This window comes from Alosa sapidissima, chromosome 11, assembly GCF_018492685.1.
Source record: "Alosa sapidissima isolate fAloSap1 chromosome 11, fAloSap1.pri, whole genome shotgun sequence".
Lineage (NCBI taxonomy): Eukaryota > Metazoa > Chordata > Actinopteri > Clupeiformes > Clupeidae > Alosa > Alosa sapidissima.
In genome coordinates, this window is record NC_055967.1 from 11610440 (window position 1) to 11628411 (window position 17972).

The 17972-nt window shown below is 44.6% G+C and overlaps 1 protein-coding gene across 3 annotated transcripts in view; it reads right to left on the bottom strand.

Moving 5' to 3' along the window:
- si:ch211-266k8.4 (TBC1 domain family member 10A) overlaps positions 1-17972 on the bottom strand; it is a 37745-nt gene that overhangs the window by 14810 nt on the left and 4963 nt on the right. For all 3 annotated transcript variants that reach the window (XR_006034952.1, XM_042109065.1, XM_042109064.1), the window contains exons 8-10: positions 17047-17161; positions 15636-15753; positions 13204-13316 (exon numbers count right to left, since the gene is read on the bottom strand). Coding sequence is in view for 2 of the 3 variants with exons in the window: in XM_042109065.1 (XP_041964999.1) it covers positions 13204-13316; positions 15636-15753; positions 17047-17161 (346 nt within the window). In the remaining variant the exon portion in view is untranslated. The remainder of the gene's footprint in view (positions 1-13203; positions 13317-15635; positions 15754-17046; positions 17162-17972) is intronic.

The window sequence follows — 17972 nt, forward strand, 5'->3', positions numbered from 1 at the left end:
CTTCAGGTGGCCCTGTACTGGACCTATGGGATATTTCAATTGAAATCTACTTTGGCAAGACGGGCATTCAGGAAACATCCGGTCGAGGTTGAACTTTGTTGAACTGTATCACCACCAGTCAAGGTCCTCATGTAAATTATGTACAAAAGAACCCATTCCCCTCTACACAAACTGTGAAGAAGCACGCCAATGATAGTATCCGGACGTCAACATTGTTCATTTCCCTTTCAGCGACAAGTCATCAAGTCATGTTCTCAAGACAGATGTCCTCATGAAGCCTTTCGAGTGTTTTGTAGAGTATATACATATACTAAAACTCCACTGTACAATAGAGACAGTAGAAGATAAGAAAAACTAAATACAAAATATACTATATAAATTAAATTAAAAAAATCCACAGTGTGCTTAAAGATGATCAAGCATGAGGCGCTTGCAGTGACCGGGCCGGGACTGGGCCTGTAATACTGTGTGCATGGTAAGGTGCTCAAGAGAGTGAGTGTCATGGTGAAGGTGCAAAAAGTAGTCCAACAGTGCAAGAATAAGGTCTAGAGACCAGCATAAATAAATATGGACAAATAGGAGAGTAATGTATAATGTAGACAAGGTAATATAAAAACTATATCAGTGCAAGAATAGGTTGAGGTAATAGGGTTACAGCCATTCAGTATTGTAGCAGAAGCCATTAGCTAATATAGCATGACAGTGTAGCAGTAATATACAGTATATATATATATATATATATATATATATATATAGGAAGTCAGTGGACTTTTTTTAAAGATGTGAGTTGCTAACACAGCATTTCTTTCAGAAGCACACCTGCTTTCTTGCTTCCTACCATTAGCCCTCTGTTCTTCTGGCCCTTGTGAATTCAAAGGATGTCTCTGAAACGCCCCCAGGTCACTATGCGGACCACGGAAAAGGCCTCACACACCACTGACTAGACAAACCCTGAATCAACTTCTAGCGAAATTGCTGACAAAGTTCTTCCACCCAAAGTGAGATGCAACAACTTCAGGGGTGGTTCATTATATTATTTTTGTGGGGGTTTTGGCAGGAGAGTTTGCATTCCCTTCCAAGTAAACCTCAAGAGGATCAGTTCCAACGCTGGTTCTTTGTTACTTGCTTTGTTGCAGCTTGGTAAATCTCAAAGGGCTGCATGGATTTCCTATAAGTCTTCAACAATTAGAAAAGTCAAAAAGCGAGAGAACATCTCACTGTTGTACCTTGTAATTCTAAGTCACTGATAAATCTTCATAACTCTCCTTGTTGCGATCTCTACCTGTGTTGTGCCAGTGAAGACAAATTAACTCTTGACAAGCTGTCACTGTGGCATTCACCCAAAGGAAAAAAGTGAGTCTATCCAGACAAAAGAGAGCCATCTCACAACTCAAGTCATTTCTCTTTATCTCTCACAGAGGAATGCAATGACAGTATGGGGACGACAATGGGCCTGGCCTCTGGGCACAGATCAGGCCTTCACGTAAGCCTGACAACTTCAAACACCCGATCCAGCCGTATTCTCCTGTGTGGCATCGAATGTATCTTTGGCTGGGCAGAACGGTCTTTGCCAGGTCCACAGGTCAGGAGATGAGGATAAATTATCCAGCACACTACGGGTACCAGGGCCGTCGTTAGGTACCACATATTAGCATACCAAACCTCATCAGTCACATCAACCCTTGTTTGGCTCCCTGGAGTATGTTGAAGGAGAAAGAGATTTAAGATAAAATGGAAAATCCCACTGCTTTGGATGACATTGGACAAGGCTGCACTGTAACTTGCTTGTCAAGACAATAACAATACACCCCTCCAAAATGGCCTCTTAAGATGTGATGTTATATTACTTACCTTCAGTGTAAAGAGGTCAGACTTGATTACCCTGACTCCGACTATTACTCATGCTAGTTGGCAGTTAATATGAGACTGTGGGATTATAAGGGACTGCAACCTGTATTTACCTACTGGGTCACAGTCAGGGTTAACGTACACACACACACACTCACTCACTCACTCAGTCAGTCAGTCAGTGGAGCTGTGTGAACTTGCATCCATCTTATCAGGAGCTCATCTCAACCAAACATCAAAGACAGCGTTTCGCTTCAAAGAATCAGCGCACTTTCAGATCAGAACACAGGAGATCTCTTTCCACAATTGCACCCTGTGGGAAGGCTGATGGAGAGACAAGCGCGCACACACACACACACACACACACACTGCATGGCAGAAAAGGCACAGGAGACTGACTCATTCTGCTGTGGTGAAGCTGAAACAGTGCTAGGGTTCCTTTCGCGTTCCCAAACACAGGAGTCCAATCTCACCTCCGCAGGTTTCCTGAAAGCCGACGAATGGAAGCAAGGAAACGACCTGGCAGATAACAGGCGAGTACAGCTAATGAAAGCACTTGCCGCACAAAGATGAGGTCACCGGGTTCATCAGGTGCTTTTTCGGCAGCTGGTGAGAAAGCCCGAGCTGTGAAATCAAGCGTCAGCATGACATCAAGTCTGTGAAGTTTAAGAACCCCTTTGCAAATCAAGGCCCCGCAATCTTTATCGTGTTCCATAAAAGAAAGCAAACAAAGCTAGCCGCTGCCGATTAGCAGTCCAGTAAGGGTGGTGGACATTTCGGCCGGGCCAAAGAAGAAGGCCAGAGGGCAACCTCTAGAGGAAAGCTGATAAAATGGAGGGAAAACAAGAGCTAATGACCAAACAGGGCCAGAGCTGAGAAACACTGGGGCTCAGGGACACGGTCTGTCCCAACACAAAAGAACTTGCTGACGGCATGCCTGCTTTCTACGATCCTTTTGAAGTGTCTGCCAAACCATTCCTGGGTAATATATCAAAATACAAAAAATGCCTTAGCAGTGGGGAGAAATATTACTGTAGAAATAAAGCTGTTCAAATAACTTAATGCTCACTGGAATGGAAACGTTCTTGTATTGCTTAGGTTTGCTCAGTTGTGTGAGTTATGGCATTTTCCTTACAATGCCTGGGATTTCCTTTCATAACAATGTTTTCCTAGTGCCAAGTGCTTAAGAATAAACTGGTGATTAACCAGAAAAGATTGAATAGTCTCCTCCATCTTTGGCATTTAAAAGTAATAGCCTTTGTGGATAAACTCTCCTCTTAAGCCAAAGAAAAACAAGAGGATTTAAGACTCCATTGCGCACGCAGCCCATTAAATTATAGTTCAAAGACAAATACAGATGGGACCTTCTGTTTGGACATCCGGTTCACACATTTAACATTCATGTCAATTTGATAAGATTCAGATGCAGTCAACCACGACTTACTAGGATGAGTTATCATGTCAGCCCAAAAAAGGATTCATAGCTACAGGGAAGAACTGCCGTGTCCTAAAACAAAATATTACTACACCTAATTACTCCATGTTGAGAACCGAACAAATTGGCTGATAATTCTAATACAAAGCCAGCACATAACTCCCACAAGCATGCACAGTTGCAACATGTGTGGGGGCTGGAGGAAGAAGACACACTCATTTACAGCAGCTAACCAGGTGCCCTGAGGGTGCCTGCGGGGCTTAATTCACAGCAATCAAAGGGTGAGCCGGGCAGCTGCGAAACCCTGACACCTCCGGGTCCACCCAGGGTCAGGGCTCCTCACAGTACTCATTAAGCAATGTAAGGACACCACAGAGGGAGTGAGAGAGGGAGAGAGGAGAGAGAGAGAGAAAAAGAGTGAAGGAGAGAGAGAAAGAGAGATAGATAGAGAGAGAGAGATTACAGAGGGAAGCCACAGCCAGTGGTCAGACAGGCCATTTCATCTAATCAAGCACGGTATCTCTCACACTGTAGCCACAAACAGCTTAGTAAGACACTATTTTTGGGTGTGTACCACACACACACACACACACACACAAAACACTCATTTCACGGCTGGCTGAAACCTGTAGAATAGATATAAGGCATACTTTAGAAAGATACGTCTGAGACCCAAGTAAATGAGTGATTACCAACCACTTGGGTTTACCTGGGCATTAAGGTTTAATTGTAGACCTTGTCCATAATTTCAGAGGGGGCGAATGCAGAGAAAGAAAGACATGTTGCTGCAGGAGGTGAACAGACCACACAGCAGGAAGGTAACAAACTGCGTAAGGAAACGTTCTTTCGAGTAAACTTCGGTCTTATTGGTCAAGAAACAGCTTGTTGATTATAAAGGGGGAAAAAAGGGCTTCAAATGGTTAGAATTAAAAAGTAAAAATGGAATACTTTGGATATACAATCCAAATGCAAATGCAATAACTTAACCTACACAGTATAGCTGAAAACTTTAACATTAAGTATATGTAGAATGCAACACTGATAAGAAAATGGCAAAAATGAAAAATGACAAGTTTCATCATTGGGCAATGTTAACGTAACGTAACCCATCTGGAAGTGTATATCAAAAGACATTATTTATCAACTTTCCATTCCATTGTTTGGCCTGGCCGGCAAGGTGTTTGAGAAGCAAACACATTTCAAAAGCTAGTCCTATCTGAACCTGCTGAACTCAAGCATAATCAGGCCCAAATGCAGTAGCATATAATATTACCATGACAACAAAACATCAATAGTGACTCAGAAAATTGTCTTTATACTGTCAAAGAGAAATCAGTATTTGGCGGAAAAAGTATTAAAGCAGCACTATGGAGTTTTGATCTGAAAATACAAAGCTAAAAACCTCAACAACAAAAAAAAAAACCTTGCAAACACCACAATTGGCACTGATTACAGTTTTTTTTCAGTCGCTAACAAGCGTTTGTCCAACCAGTTGTCACATTTTCAAAACTCTAAATACAATTAGCACAGCATTGGTCTTTTGTGGCCATACCATTCACACATTTCATGTCGTTTTCACAAGATATGCAGTCAGTGAACACATTTCCACAATGCTTACATTTTCTTAACAAACAAGCTATACCTCCCAACAAAATTATGGATTGTTTTTGCAGTATTTACGAATGTTAACACACAACATCCCACAATAGCAAAGACAATATTCCAAACCTTAGATACAGTATAAAAACCTCTGCTTCTGCAATTATATCAGTTCAAAAACAATATATCTTTATGTTGGGTAAATTGGGCCAACCACAGCTGATTCCATTCTGGCTTAGACTCAGTGGTAGTGGCTGAAACAGAAAAAGAAAAAGACAAACACTGTAATGTCTGGATGAGGAAGAGGAAGAGCAAGGGGCCCAGGGAGAAGAGCAGGCCCAGTATGAGGTGCAGTGGGAGGTGCAGGAGCAGTGAGAGATGCAGTGAGAGATGCAGGAGCAGTGAGAGGAGCAGGGTCAGGAAGAAGAGCAGGCCCAAAGAGAGGGCAAGGTAAAGGTATTAGAATGCATGGTGGTGGCATTCCAAAGGCTGCAAGAACAGTTGTCAGTAATGAAATTCGTGCCACTATCATTGACCATGTAATCAATGCGATGTTGATGAAAACATGTGGCCTAACCCTGAAGATCGCAGAGATTAGATACAGTAATTTTGTGCTTTTTTTTTTTTTTTTTTTAGTTCCCCCCCTTTTTATCTGGCTTTTTTGCTGTTGTTTTTTTGTTCAGAATGCTCTTGTGTGTTTCATGGATATTTTGTTCACTGTAAGCAATACTGTAAAACCTTTTCTGTTATATCATACTGTAAACAGTATTTCTACTGTACCTCCTGTAGTAAACAGTATAAAGGAAAAAAAAACTGATTTGCTTTTTACTGGAATGCTTTTGAATGTGAAAATAACATGTAGACATACAGTTCCCAACAAAGAAATTTAGTGTAAAAATGGCATGCAAATACCTGTAAAACTGAAACATAAAAGTCTATGCAGTTTTTGTAATGTCAAAAATAGCCAGTATTTTGAAACCTGGTGTACTTTGATTGACTGCATGTACCTTGTGAAGTGAAAACAAGTGTTATTCTTTGACAGAATAATTTCATTTTGAGTCAGATTTCCAGTGTTTTGGTTAAGTTAGTGTGTGCAGAGAAAGATGTGTTAGTAATATATTTAACAAAATGTGTTTTTGAGAAGAAAATTATCCATTTGGCCCATTGTGTTTTGTAGGTGCGAGTCTGTGTTAAGAGTTTAGAAAAAGTATCTGAAGTATGGGTAAGCGCTTGTTAGCGATTGAAAAAAACTGTAAAGCTAGGTAGCTAAAAGGTGTCTTAACGAGAAAATGTGAGAAAAGCTTTTAGAGAATGACGCCAACAATACCGCTAAGTGTTATTAAGGAAATGGAAGGAAAGAAAAACCTTCCATCAAAATCACCACTGAAAATGGGCAAGAGGACCAAACCGTTCTCATGATAGTTATGAAACTAGTTTCAGATGACCACATCTCCATTTCTCCTGCACAAAGGCGCCCAGTGACATGTCAGAGGGCGTGTGCCGTGCCCCATATTCTCTGATTTCTTTTTGAACGTGTGTGAATCTCACCTCGTTGTGGGAAGAGCAGTCATCTTGACGGACACTGGGTGGTGGCGCAACAAAGAGGGGAAGGAGGCAGAGGCCAGGCCAGTCCACCAGTGTGTGGGGATCTCTCGATCTATCAATCAGCTCTCGCTCATCTCATTGCTGATAGTCATCCATCAGCTCTCACAGCAAGGGGGTATTTAAACTCGGTAGAAAATAGACCCCTTAACTATAGAAATTTTCCACTTCTTGAGTCTCCTCTCAAGTAGCAATCAGACTAGCACAGGGACTGCCTTACTGGTGCCAGCTCTCATCATCAAAGAGGGCAAATGGCTGCAATCTATCTTGAAGCGATGAAAAATCACAGGACAGGAAAATTCTGATTGCTTGTAGAAAATAGGCATGAAATGTCTTCCCAGCTTAGGGAAAATGTAACATTGGAGAAGAGTACCACTAAGAGTACCACTGTGCATTTAAACAATACTGGAGGGAGATGAATTGCCAGGCACATGTGCACAAGTGAAACCTAATTCCCAAACACTCTGCCACTCCCGTGGATGAACATTAATCATCCAGGCTCTCAAACAACAACAACCGCATCCGGGGAGTGGGAAGTCCTCTATTTCAAGAGGCGATTCCGCAATCATTTAAAATCTTCAGTGGATCTGTTGCCCAGTTCCACCGTGACCGAGGCCTTTTAAAAAATCTCTCAATTCCGTTGCCTTTGTTTGTTGTTGGGCAGAGCGTAGAGGATTTGTGCTCAGAGAATAGAGAGGGGCATACAAGACGACCGCTTGCCTTAACCCCTGCGACCTGAGCTTTGACCTCACCACACCCTCTTGATTCTAGGTTCAGGTTTTAATGGGGCCTTAAGCCTGCGATGGGGTGAAAGTTCAACATGGAAGCCAAGCGCTAAGCAAGGCCTCTGAGAAGCCATCGCTATAACCGGATGGAGAAAATGTGGGTACCTCTTCATCTTGAATTTCCCCTTGGGGATCAATAAAGTATCTATCTATCTATCTATCTATCTATCTATCTATCTATCAGTTTTTCACCCTCGAGGGTCTTCTTCAAGTCAACACCATCCCTATTAGGCTATCATAATTACAACATTTTCATTGTCAACGGGTAAATTATAATGGGTGTAGTGGCGTCTGTCGTTACCTCTTCAAACCACAGTGACAGAAGCATGAGATAAGCTCTGCTTCGTTTCAGCAGCCGCTCCACAACTGACCTCTGCCTCTGTGTCCATCCACAGCAATTTCAGCACATGTCCATCCACAGCAATTTTTTGGCTTTGCTGAAACAGTGCTGCCCTTCATGACCATGGCGCTGTGTGTGTGTGTGTGTGTGTGTGTGTGTGTGTGTGTGTGTGTGTGTGTGTGTGTGTGTGTGTGTGTGTGTGTGTGTGCGCGCGCGCCTATGTCCATTTGTGTATGCTTTTTTGTGGATGTGAGATTTAGGACCAAATAACAGACCGTGTCAGAGACAGAGAGAGAGAGAAAGAGAGAGAGAAAGGGAGAGAGATAGAGAGAGAAAGAGATAGAGAGAAAGAGAGAGAGAGAAAGAGGGGGAGAGAGAGAAAGAGAGACAGAGGAAGGGAGAGATAGAGAAAGAGAGAGACAGACAGAGAGAGAGAGAGAGAGAAAAAATCTCTTCACAGGCGTGATGAGCCGGGTGGCTGCGTAAGAGGATCACTCCCGTGCCTTGAAAGGGACAGTGTCTCCAGATGGCTGACACACTTACACAAGGATTCGGCTGCATTAAAGCTCTGCCCTTTTGTGGCTGTTAAAGACCTTGTCACTTTTTCACCCCTCAATGCTGAAACATCACACATCAGCTCATCAAACTCAGACGCCAGAGTCACCATACAGACATTATGCGCTTGTCTCAGTTATTTTTCGCTCCCTTAAGGAAGAATAGCTGTTAAAATGCAGCAGCCATAACTCACCAACAGCGGCAAGTGGCAGCTATGCACGTTAGTAAACGTATGGAACGCCCGCCTTTATGACAAATTACGAAACGTTCACTTATTACAGCTGACCCTGTCATGATGGATTCTTATGGTATTACCAGCAAATTCTTTTGAGGAAACAAATCCGGAGTAAGCCCAGCTCAGCTCCAAATGGGTCCAGTCCACCGGGTCCAGTCGGACGGACGAGGGTTCATACGGACACATGGAAGCCGGGCCGCCAGGCAGGCAGGAGGGCAGCACGAAAAGCATTTTAAGCTCCTAACCCCCCAGGCCTCTGCGGAGCAGAGAAGTCTCATGTTAGCAGCGTGCACACTCATAAGCCCCAGAATAATACCAAATCCTGTGTTTCCACAGCCGAGTCAACATTAGCACAGAAGGAAAAACTGAATTATTCAGAGATGTGAGCTCAGTGTTCAAACAGGGTGCAGAGACCGATCCTTCATGCCAACGTCCCACTTTCAGAATAAAAACCACGGATGACAGGCAAGAGCTGTCTCAGGTCTTTTTTGTGTGACTGATGATGACAACGTGTTCGACACAAACGCAACAATGTCAGATGACCTCTAATGAGACTATTCTTAGACTACAATTAGGTCTACAATCAGCACCGCACGCTTCAGACAGAAGTTTATATATAGCTCGCGGCTCATCCACATTTACCTGGAGACCTTTGGTGGCTCAATGACCATGATAAAAGTCCAAAGCAAAATGTCAAAGCCAGCCGCAAACATCAAACCATATCCCAATGAAGCCCAGAGAACATTCACAGGGTCTCTGTGATCCGGGACCTCAGGGGTCATTAGGGGCTCTTCTGTGATTTAAGGGGCAGCATGGGGTACTCTGCCATTGTCGTGCTAGAGCCCAAGGAATTTCACCTCTCTAACCTGTCCGAGGCCTCCTCTAAGCTCCCTGACTGAGCCCGCTGTATAGAGGGCTGCTCACTCATCTCAGCAGCAGACCTGGAGCCAACAATAGCACTACGGAATATTCCAGTCAGCTGACGGACACCGAGACACTCGATTAGCTGCGTGGACAAGTTTGTGCTGCGCGTGCGTGCTACATATCCCAAATGACAAAAAAGTGCATTGGAAGCAATTTGATAAAGAAAAGCTGAATCACACAGCATATGCTAAGGTTACACAGGGAAAACTGAGGGGCAAGCAGAACTTGAGGTTTGGTGCTGGATCATTCTCACTACTGCAGGAGACATGGTCGGGTCAGCTTCTCCCATACAGAATTACAGGCAAATGTCATCAAAAAACAAACCAAAAAGGTATCTGCCTCGAAGGTGATTTCATATTACTGTACAAAAGTACTCAGTACTCAGAGTCCAATAGTCTGTCACAGCATCAGCTGTACCACTGAGACTAATCACACATAGGCAAGCACATTTCCCACCTTCCCCTTCTCCACAGGGACAGATGAATCAAGTGGACAAAACCTTGATAATACACAAAACAATCGTGACCCATAGAGAACACCCCCCCCCCCCCCCCCCCGGTCAGAGCTGGTGCTGAGGATGAGATCATATGGCAGGAGGTGAACAGACGGCAGCTGAGAGAAGCCCCTCTGAGGATAAAGAAGCTGCTGAGTCACTGTACCAGCCAGAAAAGAAAAAAAAAAACAGAGAGAGAGATGGGGGGGGGGGGGGGGGGTGAGGACAGTGACAGAGAGAAAGAGAGATGGAGGGAAGAAAGAGAGAAAGAGAATATGGTCAGGCACCGCACCTGCAAGTACTCCTGCTGTTGTGCTGAGGTGGCAGCGCATCCGAGAGCCAGACGGAGTGGCCAGCTCACACACCCACAATGCAATAGTGCTACCTCTGCACAGCGCTCATTTGCCCCCCCCCCCCCCCCTCCCTTCTTAGCCTCGCATTATGGCCGTGTTTAAAAGCCTACAGCGCTCACACCTTCAAGGTCAGCCTGTGGTGCTTCGTTTCATTAATCTCAGTGCTTTTTACAAAAAGAAAACAGCCCATTAGGGACCAGAAAATAAAAAAGAAATTGTGAAAAAAAAAAAACTAAACAAAAAACAAATAACACTCATTCAACTGATTAATGATATATTTGTGTGCTTAGGAGCTACACTGACAGTCTCTCTCCTCTAAACAGGGATTCTAAGAATTTCCTGGCAATGTCTACCTACTGCAGGTGCCGTGACCGTGTTTACAATGACAAATAAATATCCTCACAATGCTTTCTACCCAAGGAAAAGATGGACTTCCACCCTGATACCTGTTTAACTTGCACACAGACTCTCTCCCACACACTGAGATGGGCTTGAGAGACAAAGAGTGGCTGGTCCTTGGCGAGGGAAGAAGTGGTGTACGTTTCCAGGCTCTGAGTGAGGGGCTCTGATTATGGTCTGGTGTCTTTGTAAGGCGCAGACAGACCTGGGGATGACTCACACTTACTCACAGGGGAGACTGGTCCCGCGCTCCAATGAGCAAACGTGCTGCTGCCAAGGCTTTCAATTAGCTTTACATCAGGGGCCCCCCCGGATCTACACTGACAATACGGCCCTCGGCATACACACACACACACAGGTCTGAGTCACCATCTGGGCCTCTTGGTGCTTCTCCTTCGCCCGCAAGCAATGAGTCACACGTAAAACACGCAATGCTACAAAAGTGAGTCTTCCATCATGTCTGTCGGGGAAGACGCCTCTCTGGCTTGGGTGGGAATAAGAAGTCTACCACCACCAGGCGAGAGTAGAGGAGAGTAGAGTAGAGTAGAGTAGCATCTCGCATTGTTCCTCTCATTGTGTGAGAAACACAGGCTTCTAGAAAACAAGTGGTCTCCTTGCAGGGCCAGAGAAGCGCAGTTGAAGGAGGGAGGTGAGGGGGGTGACTCTGGGACATCAAAATTCCCTCCTCGGGGGGATGGCGGTTACGCAAGCGATGATAGCAGGGTAAATGAGGGCTCCCTTTCACTCTTACTCTTTCTCTCACTCCTTCTGTACCTCTCTCTCTCTCTCCCAGGGGAAAACACTAGCGGAGGCCTGAGCCAGGACAGGCACAGTCTCACAGCAAACGGGAGCATCTGAGGACCTGGGCACCACTATCCTCCAGCAAGGGGGCAAGTGCAGTTCCGCACAGTGGCTCCTTTCACTGCAGGTTCACTTTGGATCAGTCTCTCTTCTCTCTCTCTGTCGCTCTCTTGTGTGTGTGTGTCTCTCTCTCTCTCTCGTGTCTCTCTCTCTCCTTCAGCAGTACAAGGGTGCTAATGATCCGTGTGATTGATTTTGTCACAGCGAGTTTCGGGAACCCCTGAGTTTCACGCGGTAAGCCGGGTGAGTGAGGAAGTGGACGATCCACTAAAAAAGTGAATGGGTTGGTGTGGCTGTGGGTGGAGGGGAACAAAAGTAGTCAGACTAAGTTGTTCGGAGGCAAATCATTTGAATGAAGATGACTGAGACAAATGAATCTGGAAGGTTCGGAGATTTGGGGAAGGGCTGGTGTAGACACTCTGGTCAAGGCACAGTAGTGGGCACAGTAGAGAGAGAGTGTGTGTGTCTGTGTGTGTGTGTGTGTGTGTGTGGAGGGGGGGGCAGAGAGGGAGAGACAAAGACAGATAGCAAAAGAGAAGGGGAAAAAAAGGGGAAAAGAAAGAGAAAAAGAACGAGACAGGCTCCACTTTCACCCCTCATTAAAGTTAGAGAATCCCTACAAGCACAAGATGGGCAGTGGCTACTTTGTCCCTGGGCCTGAGCGCTAGTGGCCCGATCCAGCACACAGCCAGCCACAGACCCGGCTTTGTGCTCCGCAGGTAACCGGCCTCCCCACGGGACCATGTAAACCTGCCTCTGACATTTAGCACAGACGGAGGGAAAAAAAACAACAACCTCCTCTTTAACTGCTCATCCAATCAAACGCACAATCATCAGGGCTCAGCTGCCTATGGGGACGATGCGTCGGGACAGCGAGGGGGCTCTCAGGTGTCCTCATAAAACCATTACACTTGACCTTTAGCGGTCCATTGGCTTATCCGGTTACTGCGTGAGAGCACATCCCTGTTGGTTTGCGCCCTGTACATACAGATAGGCAGGGTCAGAATGGGGTCAAAAACAATGTAGTTATGAGGGTTGCTGTGGGACAGGCACAGGGAGGGAGGGAGGGAGGGGGTGTTCTGGTGCCCTTTGCCTCCTCTGAAAGAACAACATGGATTGGAATCATTTGTGTAGGTGGGGGGGAGAGAGCAATCAGCTGAGAATCAGAGTGAGACGTATCTTTCTAAAGTATGCCTCATGTCTATTCTACGGGTTTCAGCCAGCCGTGAAATGAGTGTTTTGTTTTGTTTTGTTGTGTTGTGTGTGTGTGTGTGTGTGTGTGTGTGTGTGTGTGTGTGAGTGAGTAAGTGAGCGAGAGAGACAGAGCAATAATCTCTGTCTGGGATCTTACACTTAATTAAAATCTAAGTATAACTTAGGGTGTAGACATCAAGTACAATTTGAATATAGTGTGTGTAATGAATGTTGCAACAGTTGCAATCTGCTGCACAGCCCAATATTAGCAAAGAGAAGTCTTTTAGGACATCTCTGGGCTAACAGCGAGCACCATAAACCTTATCTTTTACACAAATATTCTGTGATAGTTGAAGTGATTGCCTGCATTCTTAGAATAACATGAAATGCCAAGCAAACAAATGGCTATATCTTCTAGATTTGACATCTAATGTTTGTGAAGGTTTGTTTGCAACTTAGTTATCTGCAGTGATGTGTGTGATAACCTATTGTTAATCATTTAGATGGGTAATGCACACATAGGTGAGGGATATTTTTGGTATATTATAGACACCATACCATGAATATGAACAGTGCCTACCTTTGCATAGGTCTTCTCTGGCATTCTCCAGGACCAGGTTGGCCATACACGTCACCTCCGACTCCTGGATCTCAGTGGCCCATAGGGCTGTAACCAGAACATGGTGCTTTGAGCTGCAGGAAAAGAAGGAATGCCGATTCACATAAAACAACCTTAAAGAAGCTGTTCAAATTGTAAAGAGAAAAAGGTAACACCCGCTCCTCAACCCCTACCACAATACCATTCATCATTTCATTGTTGTATAATATTGTAATTTTCTAAATAGGCGTTCTAACAAAGAATCATTTGATTTGTATTTCTTGTGCTCAGAAAGAAACTGCTTTAAACTGATAACTGATGGGAAACTCGGACACTTTGAGATGCCCTGAGGGCAAAATCAGCAGCAGCCCTATAGAATAGCAGCCCTGTAGAATACAGTGACAGAGAGAGAGAAATGAGGGAGAGAGTGATGAGGGAGGGAGAGAGAGAGATAAAGAGAGAGAGAGAGAGATAAAGAGAGAGAGAGAGAGAGAGAGAGAGAGAGAGAGAGACACAGAGTGAGTGAGTATCTTAATCTGACATGAGAGTGGAGATTAGATTGCCTCAGATAACCTTCAGTGATTTGGATATGAATGAAAATAATCAGGAGTTCAAAAAAGGCAAACAGTCCATAGGTAAAAGCTAGGTACCATGTTGTACTGTACAACCATGTGTGACTGCACAAGCCTGAACAGGTTCAGTAGTCAACCAATAGGAAAATGAGAATCTTCCCCTGTTGTTATCAAACAGGGAATGTCACTACAAACGTTACGTAACTTTCATGAGACAAAGAGGTGTATGCGTGTGTGTATAGGGAGGGGTTCTCCACAGTGACTGTCAGTGAAACATGGCAAACAAACAAGCGGTCAGGTCTTTAGGCAGGTCTGAGTGTCAGCGAAGAGGACTCTCTCTCTCTCTCTCTACATAGGACGTAGTGGCAAGTGTGAGAACCCTTTTTTGGTGCACACCGCTGAGACTAAACATCCATTGTGGTTCACAGCACCTTGATCTTTAACTTGTAGTGGGCACTCTCTCTCTTTCCATTTCCCACTGAGCGAATGAGATGCGGTTTCAGGCAGTAAAGGGAGCTCTGGCCTTGGAAACAGGGAAAGCACTTAGCCGTGACCTTGCTGACACACACACACACACACACACTCACAAATGTCAGACAAGAGCTCGAAACCCCACACACCAACACTCAGGAAGAGTTTAGTGCCCACAAGTTAATTGCAGACATCCGCAATTTTTTCTCTTAAAAAAAGAAAAACATCTAGAGATAGAATTCTCAATGTAATGGCATTCTACAATAGCCCATGTATGCATATAAACAGAGAAAAAAGTTATACTGTTTTAACAATAAATGGTTTGCCCATTTTCAAGCCAATGTTTAGGGAGGAAAGAATGTTGGTAGGGGGTTTATCAAGGCCAGTTTAAGAAATAATACTGGTCATCATCTATTTAAAATTGTAAAGGGCATGATGAATCTGGATTTCTTGGGACAATGTGGCATGGGCAAAGCTGGAGAGGGCGAATGCAAACACCCAGAGCCAACCCACAATAAAACCCCACAAACTGGCCGAATAGCACTGTTGCCATAACTACTCCCCCAGACATTCAAACAAAGCGCCGATTAGAAAGGGCCCCTAACTCGAAACAATGACAAGTCACCCCAACTTGCCAATAAAAGCTTTGCTTGCTGTCAAGTCTGTCTTCGTCTGTCAGTCCAAGCAATAGACCCTCTGAGTAGCTGCCTCTACGTTGTCTTTTTATACCCAGAACAAGTTACCCTTTATTCGAAGATCACAATAGATAGTCTTAGATAAAGGATGACTCTGTAAGGCATTCGCACATAAATAATGTAATAGGATTCAAAATACAAATCTTAAGAGAATAACTTCTAATATCCAAAAACAAGGAAGTGGTTGTTGTATTCATTTCACTTGGTTGAGTGGAGCGGGATTTGTTTAATTTGTTGATTCATATTCTGTCAATTCAGGATTACCATCATGGTTCACTGAATGGTTAAGAACTCATTTCTCATGTATGCCCATCTGGGACAGAGCCCATGGGATTTGTGATTGCTCCCAGCATCAAAATGCTCTTTGCATATTGGTAGAAAAATTGGAAAGCCCTGAAAAGCAATTTCACTTTTGTCACCACAACAAACTCAGCCAAGCTTTGTGAGAATCGAGCACACCTTGCAAACATGCACAGACAATGCACTTTTTTATGTTAGCCCCATGCATGCATTGGTTTATCAGTGCGATCGTTCCATGGTCTGTGATTGTTTCCACAACAAAGTCAGCCCATGACTACACTGGAGTACTGTGTGTGTGTGTGTGTGTGTGTGTATGTGGTGGGGTGGTGGTGTTGTAAGTGCAGTTGCAGAGTAAGTGAGGCATGGGGGGACTCACAGTTCCACAGGTACCCGGAGCAGAAGGGTCAGCATGGTGGTATGGTCTGTCAGGGCCATCAGACGTGGCTCCAGTAGGGATATGATGGCAAGACCAGCACGGAATACACCTACTAGTCCTGAATAAAGAGAAACGGGGGAGAGAGAAAGACAGAGAATGAAACAGGGAGAAAGGGGAGAAGAAATGAGAGGATGGGGTATGAGGGCATGTTTGCTTATAATTAACACAGAGAGGTGACCTAACTAAGTTCTGACATTCCGGTTATTGTACTTGGGACATGAGATTATTGTTCATGAGACCTTGCATACAGAAACAACAGCAGAGTAGCCACCTAAAGAAGCTGGCTAGCTTGCTAACTGATGCATTTTTGTATTTACGTTTTAGTCCCAGTGCAGTAGAGTGTTTAGCTACCAGTGAGGACAGATGCGTTTATCTGTCTTTCACATCAGTGTTTCCCATACATTGACTTATTTGTGGCGGCCCACCACAATATCAACATTGACCACCACACAACGATTTTCCAGGTTGTACTAAATTGTGCTTAAATCTGGTTAGCATCATAACCACGCTGTGTTAATTTGTTAAAAACTGTTGTATTCAAGTTAATTCTGCAAACCAACCACCACAAATGGAATTCAATTCTGTGGGAAACACTGCACATAATATTCCATTAAAACTTTTTGAGCATGTTACAAAACTAGTCACTGACAAAAATATACCTCAACAACAGTAAATCATCTACATACTGTAGGGATCATACCATTACAGACAGCTTAGCTTTTAAACCCCTTCCCAGCCTCCATTACCTAAAGAAACCACTCTAAACAAATACAGGGGCCTTGCAGTAACAAAGTTGTGTATCGGAGTAATTTGTTCCTGTCCATGCTAACACTGCGGTGCCTCCTAGGTGAGCTTTGTGGGCGAGCGCTGATGCATTGAGACCTCTGCTCAGGGAGGTGGACAGCTTCTCTCACACGGGACAATAGAGGCCGGCCGGGAGGCCGAGCGTAAACAAGGGCTAGCGCTAACGTGAGCGGTGCCACGGACCACTGATCCTCTACAACTCAGGACGGCTTTGAGTTAATTCCACGTGAGTGTGTGGTCTGCCAAAACATCAACAGCAATAACAACAACCACCCCCCCCCCCCCCCAAATAACACTTTTGGCAGACAAGCAGAATGACTGCTGCCACAAAACACAGAGCGGGATAACTGATAAACAAGAAATGTTGCTCAAGCATGGATTGATGCTTATGCACCTGGACAGTATCAGTTTTGAACTTTTTAGAAAGGCAGAAAGGCAGGTCTTTGACTTTCTTGCATCCTCAGTGATGAGGTCCAGCACAGTATTTAGCAATGACAAAATGACAGCCCTGCACAGGTCAGAGAGATCATGAATAATGGAGCTATACCCTGGAGCATGACGAGGTCCCAGATGGCCAGCACAGAGTCCCAGCAAGGCAGGGAGGTGAAGAGAGCCAGGAACCAGGGATGCACGTAGTGTAGAGACATCCCCCCACAGTCCTCCTGGACAGAGCATAGAGCATGAGTAGTCAGAACAGGGCCATAAAACATAGTAGGGATTACATAATGAAACAGCGCAGAACATCCACTTTTGCCTCTGAATGGCCACAGAGGGCCTGACCATTCAGGATATAGCCTCTGTTTGAGTCAATGACCTTGGAAAAAAAGTCAGCTATGCAGCTGAATTAAAATGAGATGGCACTGTTATTAAGTCTTAATCCACAATAATGTCTAGAACAGCACTCTGCAATCTCCACTGATGGGCAGTTTTTTGTTTGTTTTTCTCTCTCATTAATTTCAGCTAAGAGGTGCAGACTCAGGGTGTGAGGCCGATGATCAGGGGTGATGAGCAGGGAGAAATAAAGTCACGACATCATCCATTTAAGTGCATGAGTTAAGCCCCCCCCACTCCCCCACACACACACTAAACACAATGATTCTGCAGCCTTTCTGCCTCGGAGCTGCTGAGTCAACTTGAAAAGGCAGAAGTTCCCTTAAGACATACTCATGCGGCACAAACGACAGCCAGCTCCCGGAGGAGAGCGGAAGACCTGCCTAACGAGGACCTGGGTGAGGTCATTTTGGAAGAGGAATGGGGGTGATCATCCTCAGTAAAGGAGACGGATCAAAGCAACTTGTACCATTTCTTCCCCTGAAATGAAAAGGGATTCATATGAAGGCTTCCAACTCTAACTCAACAGTCATTTACACGTTGTCATCTTTAATTCATTGCAAGCCCAAACAGTGATTCAGGGAGAGCAAAATCATGTTTTATTCTCTATGCATTGTAGTGAAATGGAATAGCTGTGTGTGT